This window comes from Zootoca vivipara, chromosome 14 (assembly GCF_963506605.1).
Source record: "Zootoca vivipara chromosome 14, rZooViv1.1, whole genome shotgun sequence".
NCBI lineage: Eukaryota > Metazoa > Chordata > Lepidosauria > Squamata > Lacertidae > Zootoca > Zootoca vivipara.
Window position 1 is genome coordinate 31,581,535 of NC_083289.1, and position 25,302 is coordinate 31,606,836.

Sequence of the window (25,302 nt, forward strand, 5' to 3'; positions counted from 1 at the left end):
GAGCACAATTTAAAGTGTTGGTGCTGGCCTTTAAAGCCCTAAACGGCCTCCGTCCAGTATACCTGAAGGAGCGTCTCCACCTCCATCGCTCTGCCCGGACACTGAGGGCCAGTGCCGAGTGCCCTTTGGCGGTTCCCTCGCTGCGAGAAGCCAAGTTATAGGGAACCAGGCAGAGGGCCTTCTCGGTAGTGGCACCCGCCCTGTGGAATGCCCTCCCACCAGATGTCAAAAAGAAAAATAACTACCAGACTTTTAGAGGACATCTGAAGGCAGCCCTGTTTAGGGAGGCTTTTTATGTTTAATCGATTATTTTATTTTATTTTTCTGTTGGAAGCCACCCAGAGTGGCTGGGGAAACCCAACCAGATGGGCGGGGTATAAATAATAAATAATAATTAAAACACCCCCTTCAATACTTCCTTCAAAGAGGACAATTGTACAGAGCTGGACTTGGGAAGGGTCATAGTTTAGAGGTAGAACACTTGCCTTTCATTCAAATGGTCCCCGGTTCAATACCCTACAGCAGGCATGTCAAACCTGCGGCCCTCCAGATGTTTCGGCCTACAACTCCCATGATCCCTAGCTGGCAGGACCAGTGGTTGGGGAAGATGGGAATTGTAGTCCAAAACATCTGGAGGGCCGCAGGTTTGACATGCCTGCCCTACAGCATCTGCAGGTGGGACTGGGCGAGTTTCCTGTTCCAAACGCCAGAGAGCGGCTGCCAGTCAGTGTGGACGATACTGAACTGCTTGCTTCCAACAATCTTATCTGGGATGTGAGAGTTCCCCCACCCCACCCAAAAAATGCAAACAATCCACTTTGCGGTTTTATTTCATTCTTTCATTCTCTCTCTTTTTATATCGCCTGGACAAAACATTAGGAAATGAACCAGCCCTGCCTTGGCTTGAAGGAGCTCTTACCTAATCGGGCTTTTTTTAGCCCTCCGGCCCTATGATTAATCAAGAGGAATAAAACGGGAAGTGATAAACTGAGCGATAACACCTGCCAACATTTGCCTCATTCGCTCTCGGCCCTCCATTACCTCATGTCTTGCTGAGGGGACAAGCGGAAAAGGTCTCCCTGCAAAACAAAATGCAGCTGCCTTGTGGTGGCCGTGGCTGTGGCGGTGGCTGCGGCCATGGTCCCTTCCTGGCCAACCTCGGCTGAAGTCTCTTGCTTTGCAAACGTTAAGCCAATAGCTTAATGAATGCTGACAACACAATCTGATGTGCATCTCCTCAGAAGTAAGAACGAGGGGAGAGCAACAAGGGCAGATTTTGCCTTTATGCAGTAGGCCAGTTTCTACACACACACGCTGAAACACCTCTCTTTATTCTCCAACCAGGCGAGCAAGTGCCATTGTCAAGAGTCTAAGGACACATGCCAGCCAGGCAGGAATGTTCAAGGAGGGCGGGAAGCCCCCTGGCTGGGGAAAGTTTCATAAGCCATGTGGAGAGACCCCATTGATCAAACCAAGCCTTATGAGGAACGGTTGAGGGAGATGGGTATGTTTAGCATGGAGAAGAGAAGACTGAGAGGTGATATGAGAGCCATCCTCAAATATCTGAAGGGCTGTCGCATGGACGGTGGAGCAAGCTTGTTTTATCTTGCTCCAGAGGTTAGGATACGGACCAATGGATTCAAATGACAAGAAAGGACATGCCGACTAAAACATTTGGAAGAAGTTTCTGAGGGTAAGAGCTGGGTGACCAGTGGAATGGATTCCTCCAGAAATTTTTAAACAGAGGTTAGAGGGCCGCCTGTCAGGGATTCATAGAATCATAGAATCATAGAGTTGGAAGAGACCACAAGGGCCATCCAGTCCAACCCCCTGCCAAGCAGGAAACACCATCAAAGCATTCTTGACATATGCCTGTCAAGCCTCTGCTTAAAGACCTCCAAAGAAGGAGACTCCACCACACTTCTTGGCAGCAAATTCCACTGCCGAACAGCTCTTACTGTCAGGAAGTTCTTCCTAATGTTTAGGTGGATTCTTTAAGCTGTTATTCTGGAATTCCAGGGAGTTGGGCTTTGGGTGCCTGCAATTCTATGGAACTTAGCTATTTACAGTGGTACCTCTGGTTGTGAACAGGATCTGTTCCGGAGGCCCGTTCGCAACATGAAAAGGCTGCATCCTGAAGCACCATGTCTGTGCACGCACATGATGTAATTTGGCGCCTCTGCGCATGCGCGCACGCTGAACCCGGAAGTAACCCGTTCCGGGACTTCCAGGTTCGGCACATCCATCACCTGAAAAGACATAACCCACAGCGGACATAACATGAGGCATGACTGTATTAAAATGTTTTTATCCCACCAAGGCATCTTACTAATCTTCTCTCATACCAGGGTGGGATCTGGAGTAAGGTATTTGAAGTAAATGGTGAGGTGGTTCACTTGGGCACACTTGGGGTCGATGGACTTAACCTTTCCAGGGCTTACAGACCAGCACTTTAAACCAAGCGTGGAAAATAATAGATGCCATAAGATTGGAATGAGAATGGCTGGGGTCCAGATTTCCAAAAGTCCTCTCAGAGAAGCCTTAGCCCTCTGGGGACAGACAGTACTGACAGGCACCACATCCCTGCAGGGTGGAGCAGTTAAGGGTGTTGAGCCAGGACAGGATAGACCTCCACAGACTGTGTGACCAGTCACTATATTTCAGTCTCGCCTACCTTGCAAGACTGTTGTGGTGATGATTTGGGTGCAGGGGAGAGAGAGCTGTATAACCTGCCCCGAGATCTTTGGGAAGGATGTAAATATAACAAACAAATAAAATAAAAACAGGATTGTATCCAACTAAGTCCTATTCAGAATAGACCCACTGAAATTAATACTCCAGTATATGAGTCATGCCCATTAATTTCAGGGTCTCCATTCTGAGCAGGACTAACATTGGTGACAAGCCCAAAATGCTATCAGCTGAAATCTTGTGGGACAATGATTTATCCAGGGTGATGGAAACATTTTAGACTGTCAACTCTTGGCATCAAGGACTCAGCTGTGTTAGTAAAGAAGAAAACAACGTTTTAAATGCGTTATAACACTGTGACACCAGATGGCGCTGTGGAGTTCCATCTTTCGGCAACGTGATTTCCCATTATGAGGTTTACAATGCGTTTTCCTGAAGTCTTACATCCTGTTCTCACAGTGGCCACTCAGATGCTTGTGGGAAACCAGCAAGCAGGACAAGAGCCCACACCCCTCCTGTGGTTTCTAGCAACTGATACTCAGAAACATTGCTGCCTCTGGCTAGGGAGGCAGAGCATAGCCATCCTGGCTAGCAGCCTCTCCTCCTCCATGAATTGGTCCCATCCTCTTTCAAAGCCACCCAAGTTGGTGGCCATTCCTGCCTCCTGTGGGAGTGAGTTCTAGAGTTTAGCTGTATGCCCTGTGAAAAAGGACTTCTTTTTATTTTTAAACAGTCTTTTAAACTTAGAATCACAGAATTGTCGAGCTGGGTCCAGAGGGTCATCTAGTCCAACCCCCCGCAAAGCATGAATCTTCACTAAAGTATCTATGACAGATGGCCATCCAACCTCTGCTTAGAAACCTCCAATGAAGGAGAGTCCATCACCTCCTGAGGGAGGCCATTCCACTGTCAAACAGCTTTCCCTGTCAAAACGTTCTTCCTGTTTAGTCAGAATCTCCTTTCTTGTAACTTGAAGCCATTGGCCAGAGTTGTACCGCTGATAGCACCCAAACCTTTTCTTTGCTGTACCTGCTGGTGCATCAAAGGCATAGGCTGTTACTCAATGACGCTTAGTGAGATTTGTGGGCTCGCAGGCCGTCACCTACATTTTCTGGTCTCTCCTTTCCCGCAAGCTGCATTGAAAAGAACACATTGCACTGGGTACATCATAGGAGCTTGGGGGGGGGGAGGAATGGGGGGAATCTTTGCATTTTAGATTCCCAGACAGTAAAATCAGCATCTCCACTCCACTGACGTAATCCCAGGGAAACGGCACCCCAAGGAACTGTTCTTGGTGGCGATCAGGGGCTGCGCTAAGAAAAGAAACAAAACGGATCCCAAACTTGACACTGGAACTGAAAAATATTCAAAAGGCTGCAGGTGAGGGGAGCAATTTCAATCTCCCAGGAACCTCTTCATGAACATTCCCTGACAAATCGGCGATCCAGCAGCTGTCCTGGGGCAAAAGAACTCCGAACCAAGATGGACATGTGAAAATGCTGAACTGCAATGTATCAAGAGGTTGCAGATTGAACCGAGAGAAGTTGTCGTTTTTAGCAGATTTCATATGTTAATTGGCTTACCGACACCAGGATGCCTGTGTTACCAACAACTGTTTTGTGAATTACCGTTGTATGTTACATAAGGGTCACTCTCTGTGCTTGACTGCATATCATTTCCTTCTCTGACCTCTCTGCTGACACTTTCCATTCAGGCACTCAAGGGAAGGTGGAGGGAGACTGGAGAGGGGCATGGCCCATGGAGAGGGCCAAACAGAGAGCACACAGGGGCCACATCAGATTCCTGGGCCTGAGGTTTCCCTGATCTAACTCAGAATCCTGTTTCGAGCATTAGCTGGTTCAAAAACAGGGAACAAACACTCAGAATAGCCAACCCTTGCTTGGCTTTCAGCATTGGTTATTTGGAGGTATACTTTGCTTGTACAAGGAGGTTCCACCTTGCTACTGCAATAGATAGCTGTCAGTAAATGAATTCCCCATGAATTTGTCTTGTCCTTTTTTATATAAAAAAAAGCAAATTCACATAACTAAGCCATCACCACTAGTGGCAGTGATAAGGCAATTTTAAGTGTGATAGTTTTGAACTATTTGCCCCAACTCCACATCTTGCACAGTACAGCTTAACTGTGCGAAAAATGTCTCCAGGTTTCTACATTTGCCCTCCAAGTGGTGAACCAGTGAATATGTCCCTTTCCTCTTTGTAGTTTTTGGAGTTTGGCACTCCTGGAGAAGCCTGGCCCTCGGTTAAGCTAGGACAGGTGGGAGGCGGGGGGGGGGGGTGGACTGACGGATTCATGAAACAGAATCCCGACCCTCCGAGTGCCCTGGAATTAAAGTGCTCCAGAAAACTATTTCAGGCTTTAATTGGGGAACTTGCTGATTTTGGTGGAGTTGAACAGCTGACTGGCAGCGGGCCTCAGATGACAGAATGCTCTTTCCTGAGGCTTTTACCTCTTCAGACAAGTACATTGTGCTTTTACACTTTTTCCATTCAGGTTTTGCCATTTGAGAAACGTGGCTTTTTAAAAATCCACTGTGGGCATTGCGGGCATGGAAGCCACAGGGTGTCTTCCACGGGGACATCTCCCCCTGAGAGCAGTGCTTTTTTTCCCTTTAAAAAAATGTTTAGGGGCACTCTCATTTTCCTACTCATATTGAAATACTGCCCCTCAATGAGGCCAAACTTAAGATTCACAAAATGTTTAGGTGTGTGCGTACCCCTTAGTCCCCCCAGGAAAAAAAAGGGACTGCCTGAGAGATGTGTTGCAGCAATCACATGGTGGTGATGGATACATTCAAAAGTGGGTCAGGTCATCCATTTATCTTCCCCACCCACCTTTTCCCTTTCTAAGGCCTCATTCACACCATACGTTTAAAGTGACCCCCCCTTTAAACAGTCATGGCTCCCCCTCCCCCCAAAAAAGGGAGCTGTAGTTTGCTGGAGGTGCTGAGAGCTAGTAGGAGATCCCTATTCCCTCCCACAGCTATAAATCCCTCTTGACAGGGAACTCTGGGGCACCATTTTCAAAGAGGGGGCCAGGCCCCTTTAATATTCTGTGGCTTGTGACGTGCCTTCCTGTGGCCACTGTGGGACGTCACACACACACAACACCCCCCCCCCCAAGTTGGGTGGAACCTGACACATGTGCTCTGGGAATTGTAGCTCTGGGAGGGGGCGGGGAGAGAATGCATCCACTATAAAAGGCCTGTTGGAAGAGGAAGGTGCCCCAAAGATAGCAGAGCCACATGGTGCCATTTAAACAAGCAAACAAACAAGTGAGGCTTCCCAATATATAACAGGAAGGATTTCCAGAGGGTAGGTGTCACCACAGCAAAGGACCAATTACTACAGCAAACGTAACATACCTCTTGATTATATGGACTTTGAAGGAGGCCCCCACCTGCAGAGTGCAGTGATAACTTGGGTGAACCTCCATTGGTTCAGACTGTGACTGGACCAAGGTGAGCTTCATGGCCAAATGGGACTAGAACCCCTTGTCTTCCAAGTCCTAGGCTGACACTCTAACCATTACACCACAATGGTTCCCAAATAAGGAGGTGACATAATATTTTAGGTATCTTGGTCCCAAGCTCCATAGGGCTTTGTACACCAGGACCAAAACCTTGAAGGTAGCCCAGCAGTTAAGAAATCTTAAAGTTTAAACATATCCTTTAAAAATTCAGCTAGTATAAACAACAACCACGTTATATACTGCAAAAAGAGAGAGAGGCGTTTTATTCCAACAATAACATGTAAATGTAAAACTATACAACATTACACTTGCAAATCCTATAAAATCCAAATAATAATAATAATAATAATAATAATAATAATAATAATAATAATTTATTTATACCCCACCCATCTGGCTGGGTTTCCCCAGCCACTCTGGGCAGCTTCCAACAGAAGTATTAAAATACAATAATTTATTAAACATTAAAGCTTCCCTAAACAGGGCTGCCTTCAGATGTTGGCTATTGAAACATACAAATATGTGTGTGCAAACATGTTTGGACACTGAGTCCTTTTCAGTGCCCAGATAACGCCTTAGACCAGCAGTTCCCAAACATTTATTGCTTCTTTTATTTCTTATGCATTGTATCCTATTTTATTACAGTTTGCATTCCACAGCATTCAAATGGTACTACCATAAATGCAATATAAAACATGAAAGATGCAATCAGAGCACAATTAACAGTCAATATATTTAATGCAGACTTGCCAAGGACCCCTGAATGAAGCTCTCAGACCACAGGTGGTCCATGGACCGCTGTGTGTGCTTTGCTGCCCGCGTCGGCCAATCTGCCTGCCCAAGGGCCACAATGTCAGGACCGGCTCCTTCGCATCCCTGGCCCAGCGCCTCCCGCTGCACAGAATCACCCTTTGTTGGGAGGCGGGCAGAGGGCACATGCTGGAACCCAAGGAGGCATTTGCTGCACGGCTGGCGTTGACGCTCGCCAAGAACCAACGGCCATTTGAGGGGGGGGGAGTGGAGTGGAGATTGGAATTCTAAGCACAAGTGTGAGCAACTTTGTTTTTCTAATCCGTCCGGGTTCAAAGTGGATGGGCTCGCGTTGGGCACAGCTGCGGCTGTCTGAACTCAAACAGGTGACGGGCGCAGCTGTCTTCCTTTTCAACCGCTCCAAAAGACGGAAAGTAGGGGGGGGATTTCACTATTTCATCACCGCGTCGCTCATTAACCCCCGAGAGCCCCCAACGCCATGCTTCCTAGACTCCAGACCCCCTTGTCCTGAATCGGAGCCCTACTCCTTTCCCCCAAGAGAAGCACCGACGGGCTTTCTTAGATTCTTCCCTAAAAGTGATTTCATCTGTGTTTGTTTCTGTCCGTTTCTGCCTAGTAAATCGAAGTGAAAAGGGAAATGGGGTAAAAATAGAGTGCATTCCAGTGGTTTGAATTTGTGTCTGGCCGATTGCTTAAGCCATTCCTGAGCATCGGAAAGACCCAAGAGCAAAACGTTGACCTTCGGATTGAAGTGGGGTGTGTTAAAGGTCACCGCCCTCTCTCTACAATGTCTTTCACAGTTCAGCAAAGGAGAAGGCACCTGTTCCTGTAGGCCCTGACCACAGAGATGAAGTTGAGAAGGCACCAGGACATGGGAAGATTTTGTAATTTGTTCCCATAGCCCAGTATCTTCTCAGCTTCCATCTTCCATGCTTCTTCCCACAGCCTTGGAAAGCCCTGTCTGAGCGCCTTGAAGCTTGCGTTGCTTCAAGGCGCTCTGGGAAGAAGGCGGAGAATAGGCTCCGAGGAGACAGTTCCTCAGAAAAACTATAGGCCTCTGAATTTTGCTTTGCAGGCTTGAATCTTCCTTCTGCGGGCTAGGAAGGGACATAGCTTCAGCTTTCCAGGCAGAATGTCCCTGGCTCATTGCCAGTGATGGGAAGTTGGAAACTAATAAAGAGACACCTGCACTCTGTATTTACCAGCTGTCCTTTTATAGAACTGTTATTTGCAATACTCATAGTGAAGTTCAGGTGGGCAGAGCACTCTTGTGCTCAGGTCTTGCTGAGGGTACCTGACTGGCTCTTGTGAGAACAGGAGGCTAGACTAGATGGGCCACTGGTTTGTTCCAGAAGACAAGCTTCTTCTGGTGTTCTTAAGTCCAAACAAGCATGCATTGTAGCCGAGAGACAAACTGAGAGGAGGGCAACATAGACATGGGTTTTTTCTGAGGTCCTGGCCTCAGTGATAGATGGATGAGTGGAGGAGGGACTGGATGAGTGGAGGAGGGATCTCAATTTCTGATGTTGCCCTCCTTCACCACATTTCGGCATCAGTTTGCTATTTATTTATTATTTATTTTTTAAATCATTTTAATTAAATTTTCCATTTTAACAATCCAATCAAATCACATCAAATGTTCCACATTATACATACCGGTATATATATCAAATAATCCAAATATTCTGCCAAATTATAATTTGGGGGGGGACTCCCCGTGTTTCAAAACTATGGAGGGCTCTAATCAACATCATAATCCTACTGCATTTCAAATCTTCTGGTAATTCTTATTTCTCTTTCTGTTGTCATCCTTCCTTTGCTATTCATTCATTCATTCATTCTTGGTGAAAATTTCCCTGCATTTTGGTGAACATTTCTCTTGACATGTCCATTTTCGCAAGCCATTGCCCGTAACACGATGCATCTTTGCATGTTATTTCCTCCAGTATGTGCATTTTAATGCACATTTTCCCCTGACACGTGGGTTCTTGTGCACGGTTTCTGATCGGAGGACCAAATTCAGAGCAGTGTGAATTTTGAAAGGTAGCTCGGTTTTGGACCATTCAGGAAGAGTTGATTTGGAAGCTTAGTGTTCAACTGTGAACCGAGTCAAATCCTTCCCCCTCCCTTGTAAATATGTCAGGATTTGACCAATGCAGATGTCCACATCAAAGATTCCAGCAGGTAAACCTGCAAGGGACAAGGGATACCCCCGCCCAAAAAAAGAGCATGAGGTTTTTGATTTGGATCAGCCTTGGGATATCATGTACGGATAGGAAATCCATCAGGCATCTGGGCATTTTCATATTTTCACAGTCAATCATTGTTTGATGCTTTAGTCATCTTTGGGAATAACACTTCCCAGATTCCTCCTGGTTGCTGCTGTTCAACTGTTGCTCGTGTCCCCCCCCCCAAAAAAGTGCTTGCAGCTGCAAAGATGACGTTGAAAGGACCAGCTTACTGATTATTTATTTCTGGAGTTGCATAATTCCCCCCCCCCCTTCCTTGGCAGGCGTTCATCTTGATAAAAAGAAACTAGACGGGGTGGGGGGGTGGGAATTGGAAGCCTATTTGAAAAGGAGCAACAAGTGTTCTGTTTTTTAAAAAAGAAAAAGAGCTTGCCCTCCCTTCCCAGAAATGGAGCACGGGCAGCTGTCCCTTTAAATATTAATCAGTGCCTCATTGAGATGCAAATATGTTAATGCCAAAAAACACGGCTGCAGCTGCAGGGAATGGGCAACGGTTGGAGCTGACCTTCTTCTGGGACTTGAATAATGGTACAGGTGCAGGACGACAGCACAACCTTTTTCCTTCATAAGGCAATTTGTGTGCCTCTGCCTTTCAAGGGGAGGGGTGAGAGACACTGCGGAGGGGGCAACTATCTTGACATCGCCTCACAGCTAAAGCAAGGTGCTAATCTTACAATAGTTGTGGTTGAAGGCACAGTCGACACAGGACATCTTGGATTTCTCGCCCTGAGACTCGGCTAATCAGAATGGAGATCTCCCCTGCCCCGCAGTCCTGCAAATCAGCTGGACTCTGGCCAAGACCCAACCATAATGTATTACTTGTTATGTTTCCAAGATAACAAGCAAACAGGAAAAGCTAGGCGGCCCCAGAAACAAAGCGGGGACCAGAGAGCAATTGCCTGCCCAATTAACTTCTCTGCTATTGTGAATGCTCAGATGCCCCAATGGGAAGCCTGCAAGCAGCACTGGAGGACAACAGCGCTCACTCCTTCTGTGCTTTCCAGCAACTGGATTCAGAGGCATAGTGCAGGCATCCCCAAACTGCGACCCTCCAGATGTTTTGGCCTACAACTCCCATGATCCCTAGCTAACAGGACCAATGGTCAGGGATGATGAGAATTGTAGTCCAAAACATCTGGAGGGCCAACATTTTGGGATGCCTGGCATAGTGCCTCCAACAGAGGAGGGAGAGCAGGGCCATCATAGCTAGTAGCCATAGATAGCCTTCCCATCCCTGAAGCTGTCCAAGCCATCCAAGTTGGTGGCCACCATTGCCCCTTGTGGGAGCAAGTTCTACAGTTTAACTAAGGGCCTTCTTTGGTCTGCTGGTAGCAGATCGCAGTTGATCAGCAGCTTCCTGTACTGCCAACGTAACAAGGTACTGCAGACTTCCTGCTCCTTCTGCTTCCAGCTCTGGCTGTCTTGCTTTAAGGAGGACATCGACCAATGAGCATGTTCAGAGGGGTGCAATGAGGATTATGGGGGATCTTGGAGGCAAAGGCCACCAGGAACAGCTGGAAGAGCTGGGTAGTTTGAGTCTGGATGATCCAGGAGAGACATGAGAGCTGTCTTCAGATATCGGAAGAGCTGTCACAAAAGTAGTGGTGGAACAGATGCAGGGGAAGGGCCAGAGTTCAGTCGCGGAGCACCTGCTTCTTACATTCACTTCTCCACATTTTCACATCTGTTTGCAGGGTTTTTCTTGTTTTTTTTTTAAAAAAAGAAATGTCCTCATGAAAATTCATGTAAATGGAAATTTTGTATGCAATTTTGCCCAATATACAATTTTTTTTTGCAAAGCAATCCCCCCATATGCAATGCATTTTTGTGTGCTATTTCCATTAATATATATGCATTTCGTATGCATATTTTGCCCTAAGATGACTGCAGTGCAAAATTCAAAGAAGTGCAAATGTCATAGACCGGGGGGGGGGGGTTGTTGGTTGGTTGGTTTGTGTATTGTTTTGGGAAGTGCAAATTGGGGTGGTTCACCTTTGCATGTGAACTGAATTGAATTCTGCCTCATTCCTAGTCTCACATCACTCTCTGCCAATCATCTGGACCAGTGAGGGTGGGGCTAGCACCTCACACATCCAACTATAAAAACAAACTTCAATCCCATTACCGGCCTCATTTGAATTCGCTCTTAGATAGAGGAGGAGGGGCATTTCTGGTCAACTAAGTCTGATTCAGAGTAGACCCACCGAAGTGAATGGACCTAACATTGCCATCTCCATTCATTTCAATGAAATGAAGCAAAACATAAGCCACATTCACACCATCCATTTAAAGCACTAGCATGCTGATTTAAAAAGTCATGGCTTCCCCCAAAGAATTCTGGGAGCTGTAGTTTCTTAAGGACATGGAGAGTTGTTAGAAGATCCCTCTATTCCCCTCCCAGAGCTACAATTCCCAGATTTCCCTGGGAAAAGGGATTGATGGTTAAACCACTCTGGGAATTGCAGCTCAGGAAGGGGAATAGGGGCCTCTTAACAACTCTCAGCACCCTTAATGAACTACAGCTCCCAGGATTCTTTGGGAGGGGACCATGACTGTTTAAAGTGGTGTCATTGGGCTTTAAATGTATGCTGTGAATTGAATTCTACCCAGAGTGATTATAATTTTTCCAGCTTTTGGAATTCCGGAAGCTGTTGCGATTCTCTTGAAGCAAGGTGTGTGAGACGGTGGTTCTGGGAAATTAAACATTTCATTATTTGTTCAGCAAATGAATAACTTTGCCCTGGACACCTCAGTACCAGGCAAAGGCAGCTGCAACGTCCTTGTGTCCCCCCCCCTCTTTTTAAAAAGAAATCACAGAGACGGTCCTGCAGATGGCTGCTCCGTCAACAAGTGATGCAGCTGCGTAGCGTTACAGCCCCTCCGTGTACAGCAGTGTGCGAGAACGCGGACGGATGAATTGGAGAGAGGAAGAAGGAGCCTCATTTGGTTCAGCACCAGGGTGGGGGGTGGGGGGGTTGGAGATGCGACATGGAGGGAAGAGAAGAGACAGATAAAGAAAGACAAGGACCAAACACAGAGGCAGACACCCTTCCTTATACCTGGGGACGTGGGGGAAATTCTGTTCAGTTTGCAATTAAAGGCAAACTTCCCAAATCTGCACGCTTTGAAACAATAAGCAAATTAAGTCTGAAAATAATAAATCACACAGCACCTTCTCACACTTCCATGTTCACTCAATGCCAGCCCAGTCCATTCAGACATCTCGAGTCACAAATTCGCAAACTCTACCAGAAGCAATCTCGTTCACTGACAAAGCCCCCAACTACTTGGGTCCAAGGTATCTCAGGAATTGTTCTGAGCCCTTCTATTTCAGCTCAGTCACTGACATTATTTGCAGCAGTGTCTCTGGTCGTTTCCCCGAGTAGCTGAGGCTTGTTTGGCAACGATGATAAACCGAGTCTTTACTGCCACTGGTCCAGTCCTGTGGAACTCCCTGCCAACAGAGATTCAGCCTTCTGCGGCAACTTTTAAATGCCTGCTGAAAACCTTTCTATTCTTCCAGGCCTATGCAGTCAATTAAGAACATAGCCTTCCACAATGGTTTATTGATGTGTGTTTTTAACTCCTTCAGGTGTTCATTGTATGGTTTTATGTTTTTGTTGCCGTAAGCTCCTTTGATTCTTTTTATGACACAGCAGTATGCAAATACTTTTTTAAAAAAATAGATAAGTATAAATAAATAAATTTCAGCAGAACATAATGATAAAGGATAAGCTATGATTCACTGGAGGGAATTCTCTCTCCTGGGAACTTGATTAGATATTTGTTCTAAACTTGTCTTGCTTCATTTTGTAGGAATCCATGAATCGTGTCCCAGAGTATTCGGACACTGAGCAATCAAATTAATCATTATCATTCTCTACGGCCAATTACAAACATGCATCAGCTTCCCATTGGGGCACTCATGTGACCCCCAAGCCAAGGAGATAGGCAACTATACAATCTTTAGAAGACATCTGAAGGCAGCTCTAGTTATAATGGAATTGGCTGAAACCCTTTATTCCCACTCCTTGTTTGGTTGGGCTTCCACTCAGAGAGCTGGAGATCTTGACCTTCTTTCTTTCTTCTCTGTTGGCCATCTGGCAAAAGTACCTGCAAGACGGTCACAATCCCTTTCCTTCATACACTTGTCTTTGGCTGACTTGTAGGGAACCAGACAGGGTGGGTTAGGGAGGAGGGAAAATAGAAATGCAATGAGACTTCGCACCAGACTAGCACTTAATAAATGCTAGCATGAATTAGGAAACTCCAGCATCTTACTGTAGGGTTGTTGAGACAGGCCAGTTCTTGAAACTGTTATGGACTACCCCAGATGGGTTTTCATGAAACGCCAGATGGGAAATATATTCAAGCACTGTAATATATACAAATTATTTAATGCTTCTAGCACCCCCCCCCAAACCATGGGTTATTACAAATCTTTACGGCTACAACCAGCAAATATATCATCGACGTATATAAAATGTACATATTATAAACACTTGTATCAGGTCAGATGCACTGATATTCTCTAAAATAAGAGACATATTTTATTTTATTTTTATAACTAGAGAATAGCCTTCTGGGGAATTTCAGTAGAAGCATGTTCCTCATACAGTTCCCAACAGCCCCAGCAACTGTGGCTACTGAGTGTTGTGCCCCTAAACATCTGGAGGGCTACAGGTTGGTCTATAGACAAAACAACTTCTTTGTTTGTGGAAGCGGAGCAAAGTTTTCCTCTGGGGTGATTTTCTGGATCTTATCAGCAAGTCTGGGTTACGCTTTTGCCCTTCTGACATGGCCTAATTGTGCTTTAACCTCAACCAACAACTTTGTGAAATGGATTGATACGAGAGCTGCTTAAGCTGATCACGGCTTTCACTTCCTCCTCACAGATAGGCTGCTTCATAATCTGTTGCCTATTTATTATTGTTGCTAACTGCTTGCAGGCCACATCAATTGAACACGATCCTTTCCTTCCATGCGGGCGCAGAAGTCTCAGCGATGTTATCCTTGGCTATTAAAGAGCCGAGTGCCCAGGGAAAGTCAAGATGGGAATTGTGCAAGTTTATGTCCCTAAATAGGAACCGCTACAGCGGGAAGGTAAACGGCGTTCCATGTGCTGCTCTGGTTTGCCAGAAGCGGCTTTGTCATGCTGGCCACATGACCTGGAAGCTATACGCCGGCTCCCTCGGCCAATAATGCGAGATGAGCGCGCAACCCCAGAGTCGGTCACGACTGGACCTAATGGTCAGGGGTCCCTTTACCTTTATGTCCCTAAATAGGCTGGAGCAGATGGACCTGTGGGGAAGGGGCTCTCCTCTCTTCCATTTTTGTAATTGGCAAGCCTATGTTTTTTGTTCTCAGGCTACCTATATGTGAGTGGGCAATTTGGCTCGATTTGCTGGGGGACAAGATGTAATGCTTTTGAGCATGTTTCCGAGCACAATTCAAAGTGTTGGTGCTGACCTTTAAAGCCCTAAACGGCCTCGGTCCTATATACCTGAAGGAGCGTCTCCACCCCCATTGTTCAGCCCAGACACTGAGATCCAGTGCCGAGGGCCTTCTGGCGGTTCCCTCACTGCGAGAAGCAAAGCTACAGGGAACCAAGCAAGGGCCTTCTCGGTAGTGGCGCCCGCCCTGTGGAACGCCCTTCCATCGGAAGTCAAGGAGATAAACAACTACCCGACATTTAGAAAACACCTAAAGGCAGCCCTGTTTAGGGAAGTTTTTAATCTGTGATATTTTAATGTATTTTGGTATTTGTTGGAAGCCGCCCAGAGTGGCAGGGGAAACCCAGCCAGATGGGCGGGGTATAATTAAATAAATAAATAAATAAATAAATAATACAGTAATTTGAAAAGCATTAGGCGTTAATGCTTCGGAATACAGTACCAGTTGCTGGAAACCTCAGGTACCTGGTTGGCCACTGTGAGAACAGGATGCTGGACTAGATGGCTTGATCCAGCCGGGCTCTTCTTAAATTTTTACATTCCAGGTGGGCCTTGAGAATTCATTAAGAAGCTCCCCCACCTTCCCTCCCAGCTAAATTTTGCACTGCGTTAATGGCTCATCCACTCACTAGTTCTCTGTAAGCAGGACCTTACAGGATAGAGCAGTGCTCTGTGCTTAAAGACATAGACAAGAACCCTGCATCAAGTAATCAAAATTTTAAGTCCTATGGGCATTGAGCGTCAAGGGGCAACATCCTCAAACTGCTACCATCAGATCAAAGGGGGGCCACCTAGTCAGGTACCCTGTTCCAACTAGATGCCCCAATGGGGAGCACACCAGCACTCTCCTCACATGTGATTCCCAGAAACTGGCACAGAGCGGTATTTGGAGGTTCTATTTGCAACCAAGTGGTATGCAAATTTTGTTAAAAACAACCCATCAATAAATTTTCCACCAAAAGGCTGAGCACACCTCGGCTGCCATTTTTATCTGTTCCATCCAGTTCTTCAGAATCTGCCTCCTTTCCCTGATCTCCAGTCTTCAAGCTCCTCTGCCATGCGTAGCTTGTTCCGAACATCTTTACCCAGACACGTCCTGGAGGGTGTGGGACGGACAGGGAGGCCAATATTACTTTCTTCAACAAAGCGATGAGGGTTTGGGAAGAGACAAAAAAATCCCCGAGAGTTTACAAGAGACCAGGGAGGAGAGGAAGAGCCTGTGTTTTTACAGCCTTCGCTCCGCTGTTTGGAGAATGATCACTATTTGTCTGGAATGCTTCCGGTTCTTTGCCTGCTTGGGAGTCTCTTCTCTTTCGTTCTCCCCGCAACTCCCTCCCCCCCCCCAAAAACCCTCTTTTCCCCCTGGGCCAGAGAGAACCAGGAGACAGGACAAAACACAACACTTTGCAGCTGTGCGTCTCCTTCCTCCAGGACCTGGAGTTCACTGGCGATGCTAATTGGTTTTGCAGAAGCCATCAAGACAAACTGTCTCTGAACGCCTCTGAACGGATGATACTCCTAGGTGGAGAGGGACTCTGCAAAGCCCCACACATCCGAGTTGCTTTTCAGACCCTGAGGTGCAAAAGTCATGGTCGCATATCCCTGCACTTGAAAATACCAAAGTACTGCCCTTGTAAATGGGGTCCGCTAGAATTCAGACCTATTTGTCTGTAAAATCAGAGCTTAGAGCAGGGCAAGTCTGGGGAGCTTTTTTCAGCTTGAGGGTTGCATTTCCATAAGGGCAATCTTCTGGGGGTGGGGGTGGGACATGTCACTGGTGGGCAGTGTCAGAGGCAAAAGTGAGCCAGCCAACCAATGTGAACTTTACCTCTGTACAATAGTTCTGGTTACAGGTAGGTAGCCGTGTTGGTCTGGGTCGAAGTAAAATAAAAAAATTCCTTCAGTAGCACCTTAAAGACCAAGTTTTTATTTTGGTATGCACACGAAAGCTCATACCAAAATAAAAACTTAGTTGGTCTTTAAGGTGCTACTGAAGGAATTTTTTTTATTTTACTCTGTACAATAGTTATCTTCTAGATACAGTGGTACCTCGGTTTAAGTACACAATTGGTTCCGGAAGTCTGTACTTAACCTGAAGCGTACTTAACCTGAAGCAAACTTTTCCATTGAAAGTAATGGAAAGTGGATTAACCGTTCCAGACGGGTCCGCAGAGTACTTAAACTGAAAGTACTCAAACCGAAGCAAACTTTCCCATTGAAAGTAATGGAAAGTGGATTAATCCATTCCAGACGGGTCCGCAGAGTACTCAACCTGAAGCATACTTAACCCGAAGTATGAGTGTAATTGGTTCCGGAAGTCCGTACTTAACCTGAAGCGTACTTAACCTGAAGTGTACTTAACTTGAAGCAAACTTTCCCATTGAAAGTAATGGAAAGTGGATTAATCCGTTCCAGACAGGTCCACGGAGTACTTAAACTGAAAGTACTCAAACCGAAGCGTACTTAAACCGAGGTATGACTGTACATACACCAATCCATTAGGGCAAGCAAAAGTCATGACCAGAGTTGTAAGACACATTCCAGCTAGGCAAAAACACCCAAGGAGGGTGATAAGCAAGGCCGGTGAGGGGTGTGGCCTGGGGAGAGCCCCACGGGTTAGAGAGGCCCAAAGGGCTCCATTTGCCCTGAGGTCCTACATCCTTGGACTAGCTGGTCAGCAACCAGCCCTGCCCACATGAAACCCAGCCCCCACCACCCTAGGCAGCAGCCTGCTTGGAAGGGTGAGAGTGGCAGCAAGCAAGTGGGTGACCTGAGATCTGTTCAAGTGTGGACGAACAAGAGCAGTCGTGCAGTGGGAAATTCAGAAGGGCCAGGTCCCTTCATGGTAGTCACAGAAAATGCCCTCTTCTTAGATTATACAAGCTTCTAATATTATACAGCAATCTGATAATTATACAGAAATAATAGTTAGGCATGCATTTCAATGCCCTGGTCAGCAGCTCTGCTTTGCACCTTCCTGGTCTGGTGGAAAAGTCCTGGAATGGTCATAAGGTCTTTTGCAGGCCTGGATGCAGGAATGTTTTTGTCTGTAAATATACTTATAACCTTTTGCATAGTCGGAATGTAATATGGTGTTCTAATCTTGATTTTAATTGTTGAAACCCTTAGGTTGAAGGGTAATAATTTGTAAATAAATAATAATAATAATAATAATAATAATAATAATAATAATAATGTGCTTGCCGTAAAAGCCACATCCATTGCTGTGCCCACTTGCCTCCGGCCCAGGCATCTGGTTGCCCCTGTGAGAACAGGTTGCTGGACTAGATGGGCCACTGGCCTGATCCTGCAGTGCTCATCTTCCGGTCTTAAGTTTTACGTTATGAGTCATAACTCAACACTGAGTGCCCACCATTCGGCTAACCGATTGGGGTAACAACACTAAAATCTAGTTGGTTATATAATTAGAAAATTAAAGAAATCCAAGCAAGCAAGGCTGTGAGAATAAGAGGCAGAGATACATCTGTCTATGGCGCCTTGTCCACTTTACTGTAAAATGCTGAACATGAGAAAAAGGCAGACTTAACATTTTAAAAAGTAAGTAGGGTTTTCAAAGTCAATGGTTCTTGGTCACGGTCTCTTCATTTGTTTGCTTAACCGTCTTGCTTGGGTTGGGGCCAGTTCCGAGCCTCAAAAAACTTCTTCAAGCCCTCAAGGTTGACGGGTGGGAAATAGGGCCCGATCCTCTTTCGGATCCACCACTTCCCGTCTCTGGCATGATTCCCCCCAGGGCGGCTAAACTTGTACCTGTAGTGTTCGCCCTGAACCCACCTGTAAAAAGGAACAAAACGCCACAGAGTGAGGGCAGGAACCAACAAAGAATGCAAACTTGCGATTCATATTTGCAAAATGTGCCATTTTAAATAAATAACTAGGCCCCTAGCTCTTTATTTATATTAAAAGTAACCGCTCTTGGGTGTTAAGGTCATCAGAGGAAACCCTCCTGCATACTGTCCAACCTTTTCTTACCTGAAATTCCTTTAAAAAATGTTTAGGCCCCAAATATCTGAAAGACCCACCCCCTTCTCTGCAAACTCTATCAGATGTTATGATCTGTGGAGGTGGGCCCGGTAGTTTCTCCTTCAGAGGTTTCATATTCATGATTTGCTTCTGTGGTTCTTAGTTATCTTAACCAATAACATTGTTAATCTTACATGGGGTAGCAGGACTGCTTGGTTTTGAATGTGGGATTTGTTTTGTATTTCTTAGACGGGGTTCCTTTTTTTCAGGATCCGAATACTGCTTAGAGAGTTCTGCTGAAGTATGAAGCAGTGCATAAATTAAATGAGCAAGTAGTTCCAAATGGCTGTCGCTGATGGGAGTTGTAGTCCACAATGGCCATGTGAGTTTAAGCCCAAAACATCTGGAGGGCACCCGGTTGGTGAAGGCTGCCCTCACATAAGCCTCTATTTCATTCTCCAAAACAAGAGAACAGCTGGCAACGAGAGGGTGAAGGGCCAGCTTATTTGACCCCGGAACCTCAACAGAAGCAACGTCCATGTGTTCCTTAAGCTGTAGTGTGGGGATCTGCTGGAATGACTACTTGGGAGGCTTAGAATGCGCGAGAGAGAGAGAGAGAGAGAGAGAATCCCCAAGAGAAATGAACAGGCCCATATGGAAAACAGCATTTGGGGAAGAGATACGAGCAATGCGGGAGTTGGAGAAGAGTGGGGAAAGAAACCATTGTGGGGCGAGGCTGCCTTCTCCCTGCTTACTATCCGAAAGCACACTCCGACAAGGCCGTGCCGAGCTTTGGAGACGCCACCACACCATGATGCTTTGCTGGAGAAGTTAATAAAATAACCCACCTTATAAACATGTCAGCATCACATCAGTGCTCATTGGGAACGTCCTCGCTTCGCTACTCAAATACAAAAACAGCCACTGAGTTGGGAAGGAAGGTGGAGCAGCTGCATTTCCCTCCGCTCCATCCCCTCCGCCGAACACTAAATGCTCAGGGATGCTATACAGCTGTAGCTGAGGAGTCCCTGTGGCTAAATAACAAGAACCCTTTACACATTCGCAACACCTTGCCAAGCCTTGAGCGAATGGACCCTTGTTTAGTAAGGTTATTATTATTATTATTATTATTATTTGCAAAGGAGATATAAACATGCAAACCATTTTTAATTTTTTTTAAAAATGATACTGTTGCACATCACCTTTCAAGTCCTCTGCTAGTTGCTGGGGTGTCATGGAATGTTCACAAACATTCCAACTTCTCAGGGCAAAAGCACCAGCGGCGTTTGGCACACAGTAGTGCTGACAAACAGCACAGATCTGGAGCAGAAGTGGAAGGTCCGTCTGGGCAGGAGGGAGAACAGAAGGAGAAAAGCAAAGGGCGCAAAATGATACGCAGGATCCCTGGGCCAGCAGGAATTGTGAAAAGTTGGGTGGTGACGAGGAAGAGGAAGGAGGAGCCAGAGGGACATTTGCTAAGGAAGTGCAGGAAGGAGGTTATGAAGCCGAGACTTGACAAAATGGTCAGTGCTTGGGGTGGGGGGGGGAAACGGTCCACCAGCAAATCGCAGGGAAAGACAGGTATATGTGAGAAGTCTGTTGGGAGGAAGTGAGTAGATAGGCAAAGCAGCTGTTCAATATGAGGAAACGTGGGCTGTGTATGTGTGTAGGAGAAATTTGCTGATGGATTTTCATAAGGACTTTTTAAAAACAAACCATTTGCAAACTGGTGTGGAAATGTGGGGAACTGAACTTAAGACTGGAAATAGGATAAAGTGAGAGAAACTGAAATGATCAAATACACCTATCCGTACCTAACAACTGGTGGCCAGCAGCTTCCATTGGCTGCAAGATCCCGTGTGTGTGTGTGTGTGTGTGTGTGTGTGTGTGTGTGTGTATGTGTCAGACAATGTGTTTGCAACCTTCACCCCTGCACAGCACTGGGGCACATGCCACCCCTTCACAGACATTCTGCCCTTTATGACAGGCATGGTACCTTTTCATGTTCACTCCCTGCTCCCCAGTTTTGCCTTGGGATTGCCACTCAATCTATTGGTGGTGGTTTTGCTGTTGAAAGTTTCTGCTGCTCTCTAATTGAGTTTGTTTTATAGGTTTTTCTGGCGCTTTGTTCTGGTTTCTGATTAAATTCGTATATATGAATATATGTGATAGATAAAATTACGAGTGCCAGAGCGCATGGAATTGCTGTTTGCCTTCCCACTGCAGCAGTACCTATTTATCTACTTGCACTTGTGTGCTTTTGAACTGCTAGGTTGGCAGAAGCTGAGACAGAGCAATGGGAGCTCACCCCGTTGAGCAGATTTGAACTGCTGACCTTCTGATCAGCAAGCCCAAGAGGCTCAGTGAATTAGGCCACAGGGCCATCCATGTCCCTGAATATATAGATATATATTTCATATCTTTATAGAATCATAGATCTGTAGAGTTAGAAGGTATCGCAAGGGTCATCTAGTCAAGGCATCCCCAAACTCCGGCCCTCCAGATGTTTTGGACTACAATTCCCACCTTCCCCAACCACTGGTCCTGTTAGCTAGGGATCATGGGAGTTGTAGGCCAAAACATCTGGAGGGCCGAAGTTTGGGGATGCCTGATCTAGTCCAACCACCTGCAATGCAGGACTCTTTTGCACATTGTAGGGCTTGAACCCATGACCCTGAGATTAAGAGTCTCATGCTCTACTGATTGAACTATCCCACTCTCTAAGTGGCTAACAAAAGTAAAAATAAATGTATATAACAAAGAATGGAACTGAAAAGTTGGAGTAGAGTATCTTACAAAACTACAACCCAATTCAATAGAAGACAATGTAATAAAATAAAAAGCAAAAACGTAGCAGCATATTTAAGAGTCAAGGATACTTCCCCCTCTTCATCCCCCTTCCCTCTTGCCAAGGCACATCCTGAAATGAAGCTTTTATGCCATGCTTTTATGCCTTTAAAAAAGTCGCTTGGAGACGCCTTATGTGTCAAGCAACCATTAAAGTGACTGACTGAAGTCTCTACTTAGCTGTCCCTGACAAATCTGTATTCCAAGCCAATAACCTGCTTCTCTTGCAGCTGCTTTTTTTTTTAGAGGAACAGTACTTCCCTTCTCTTCCCCCTGTCAACACGCATGTGCGTGCTCACGCGCGCACACACACGCACACTCCTTCCAAACCCAGGGACTGAAGTGTTAGTCCCACCGTGTTTACTTTTCAGAAGCACAATATTTCCTGCTAATAATTAAAGCATTACTGCCTCTTGACATTTCCCAGGTCCAGCCAGCTTTGCAAGCCGGGCAGGCTGTTTCATGGGATGCTATGGTTTCAGCCACTGTGCTGCTCCACTGCCTGGGGAACACCCCCACCCAAATGCCAAAGTGAGAAAACACAGCCATATTATATTATGGAGCATCCTAGCTTTCTGGAAAACCACTGAGCTTTTGGTGACATCTTTTCCCATTCAACTCACTTTATTGCTGGTTTGGCAATTTGCTTTTGGCGACACAACAAGGTGTGTTTTCAGCTACTCCTAAATCCCACCGATTGGATTTCACTGCTGATGGTGGTGTTTAGTGGCAGAGCATCTGCTCTGCATGTAGAATGTCCTGGCTTGGGAGACACTCCTTGCCTGAAACTTTGCAGAGTTAGGTGGGTGAATGGTTTGACTCAGCAGAAGGCAGCTCCCCTTAGTTCTATATTCAGAATCATGAGGACTGGAATCTTGCTCTATTTCTATAAATAAATAATAGCCATAGCTCAGTGGGAGAGCATCTGCATTGCATGCAGAAGGCCCCAGGCTCAATCACTGGTAATCCCCGGGTAGGGCAGGGAGAGACTCCCCTGTCTGAAATCCAGGAGAACCACTGCCAGTCAGTGTAGACAGTACTGAGAAAGATGGACCAGTGGTCTTAGTTGCTAGAAGGCAGCTTCCTTGGTTCTTATTTCTGCCGTGCCTCGAATCCTGCATCCAGGAGGGCAGGCACCAGCTCCCCACTTTGCCTTGCCAAGGGCTAAGCGCCATTTGTTTCCACATCAACATTCCGCAATTTCCTTCTCAAGCCCAGGAGCAGCTGTGTGGCTGAGATGCAACCAGCTATCTGCCTGCGATGACATCTCCCAACTGTGAAAGTGTTAAAAATTAGCAGCAATATTTGAGCTGTTATGGCCAGGGTCTAAATCTTCCAGACAGCTGTAATTAGTTGCAGAGGCTGCAGCTGTCCCTCTGGAACAGATGAGATGGCTTTGGAGGGGAAACCCAAGCACACAATCTCTTTCTCATATATATACACACACACACACAACTGGCAAGACTGCGAAAATGTTACCCTACTTTCAATGCTAGGCTCTCTTACAGAAATGACAAATTGAGGGGGTCCATGGGAAGTATCAACGCTCACGGTACAATGATGCTGAAATGTCACTTTCTCTGACACGGAATGGCCATTGTCAAGAGATTATCAAACTGCAGAAGGAGGGCAATGCATGCCTGGAAACTAAAGTCTTTAGAACTTGTCAGTGGAGTGGATCGATTGCAGCATGTTCAAACCCATGATACACCAGGCGATGGGCTTACCATATTCTGCTTGTGTGGCTGCTATGGACTGACCACTGAGCTGTGCCCCCCCCCTCGATTCTCATAGGTGGGGGAGACCTCGAGGAAAAGTTGGCACTAACTGCTGCCCTCCTCACGATTCCGCTGGGATTTGTTTCCAAGCAAGCAAATTTAGGTTTGGGGCGCAAGGAGAGCAGGCTGTCGACTTTCAGGCTAATGTTCTGTGACACTGGAAAAACCCAGTATCGATCTCTTTCCTAATTGAAATCTAATTGTCCTTTCTCACTTAAGCAAAACCACATTCATGTGGCTGCAACCGCCTCCTGCAACAGCGAGCTAAATCACTTCTTAATTTTCTTAGCTGAAACCTCCAGCATTTCAGATTTATGGTGGCTAAATATATTACAAACCATTGGCTGGGCCCTAATATTTTGTGTGTGGACATTTTGCAAACTTCACTTTGCTTGAAGTCAAGTTTCACACTCAATTAGGTTGCTCCCAACTCCACAATGGTGTCATTAAAAAAAATAGTAATAACCAAGTCACCTGCTTTTCATTCCATATTTATCACACTGGCTGCAACAACAACTCCACCTCCCCCCTCCCTTGCAAGTGTAACACAAAAAAGCCAAACAACCCCCTAGCTCCTTTGCTCTAAAGCTTTTCATTTTGAAGGCATTAACTCACTTGGAAATTCCCTTAGCTAGTGGGAGAAGGAGGATTTCCATTTGTGGGACAAACACAGTGGAAGTGCTGACCCAAATGGACAAGGGAAAGGTATTTGGTTTTTTCCCCCAATCAGTTTGCCCCCAACTACAAACTACCGTATGTTATCCATTTCCATTATTTTTCTATCCTTTTGAGAAAGGGTGAAAAAACCGTACCCATGGGGTAAGTTTCCTCTGGAACGTATCTCTGTTCATGAGGCAAACAGGCCTATGGCCCCTCCCTCAAACTGGTCGGGGTGGGGATGTGCATTTCGACTGAGCTCAGTCGGATAGAGCATAGCTGCCAAGTTATCCCTTTTTTAAAGGGATTTTCCCTTATGCTGAATAGGCTTCCTCGCGAGAAAAGGGAAAACTTGGCAGCTATGATAGAGCGTGGTGCTGATAATACCAAGGTCGCAGGTTCAATCCTCATATGGGACAGCTGCATACTCCTACATTGCAGGGGGTTCGCCCATTGGACTAGATTGGACTAGTCCAACCTCCTGTTCACAGTGGCCAACCAGATGCCCCAAAAGGTAGTCAGCAAGCAGGATGCCTTATTATTCACAATAATAAGGGCCATGCTACTTGCAGGGGGGCGGTGGCCATTGGCCAACAACAATCCTTTATCAGGGGTGGCCAACAGGTCGATCAGGATCGACTGGTTGATCCCCGGGAAGTTGCAGTCAATCGCTGTCGATCATGGGCTCATTTTCATTTTCTTTTGCCTAAGAGCACCCGCCCCACCCCACCCCCTGCCTGTATTTTCTCCTGCTCTCTGTAATGGAAGACAGTTTTTTTTCTGTGCTTCAAAATGCTTCCACAGTGCTGTTTTGGTGAGCGAATAATCCCCTCCTCCCTTAAAAGCCCCCCCAACAGAACCCCAACAAAAGTGGCATAAAAAACAGGGCATTTCCCTCCCTAAAAAAAGCTCGACAACCTTGACCTGTGTTATGAAATTAAAACTGAGTAACTGCACTGCAGAAAGCATGCTGAGGAGACTACACATTCTGTGCATAATTAAGAGAATGCAAAATAAATCTTTAGCTTGGTTTTAATTATAGAAAATAACAGAAGTTACATTAACACTACAAAACACCACCCACCCACTGAGGGAGGTACACAATGCTCCTTATATACTATATCCAATTGCTGACACAGCTTAATTTAACAGAAACTTAACATCACCTGCTGTATTGCCTCACAGCTGCAAAACTAGGTCATGACATTTACTTCTGGCTTTTAAAGAGATACAAATCTTGTGAAACAATAATGAACCTTAAAACATTCAACAACCTGAACTCCTAAAAAGGGGGGTAGATCACTGCCAGATTTTAATTCTGAAAGTAGATTGCAGTCCCTCGGGAGTTGGCCACCCCTGTCCTATATCATCACTGAATTTCC

The 25,302-nt window shown here is 46.0% G+C and overlaps 1 protein-coding gene across 3 annotated transcripts in view; it reads right to left on the bottom strand.

The window, feature by feature from the left end:
- Window positions 1-17,933: 17,933 nt before the first annotated feature.
- LMF1 (lipase maturation factor 1) overlaps window positions 17,934-25,302 on the bottom strand; it is a 118,553-nt gene continuing 111,184 nt past the window's right edge. Inside the window, exons 9-10 of one of the 3 annotated variants that reach the window (XR_009558543.1) lie at window positions 19,841-19,958; window positions 18,327-18,449 (exon numbers count right to left, since the gene is read on the bottom strand). Coding sequence is in view for 2 of the 3 variants with exons in the window: in XM_060282627.1 (XP_060138610.1) it covers window positions 18,272-18,449 (178 nt within the window). In the remaining variant the exon portion in view is untranslated. Of the gene's footprint in view, window positions 18,450-19,840; window positions 19,959-25,302 lie in introns of all 3 variants that reach the window. The other 2 variants (XM_060282627.1, XM_060282626.1) reach the window with 2 other exon arrangements.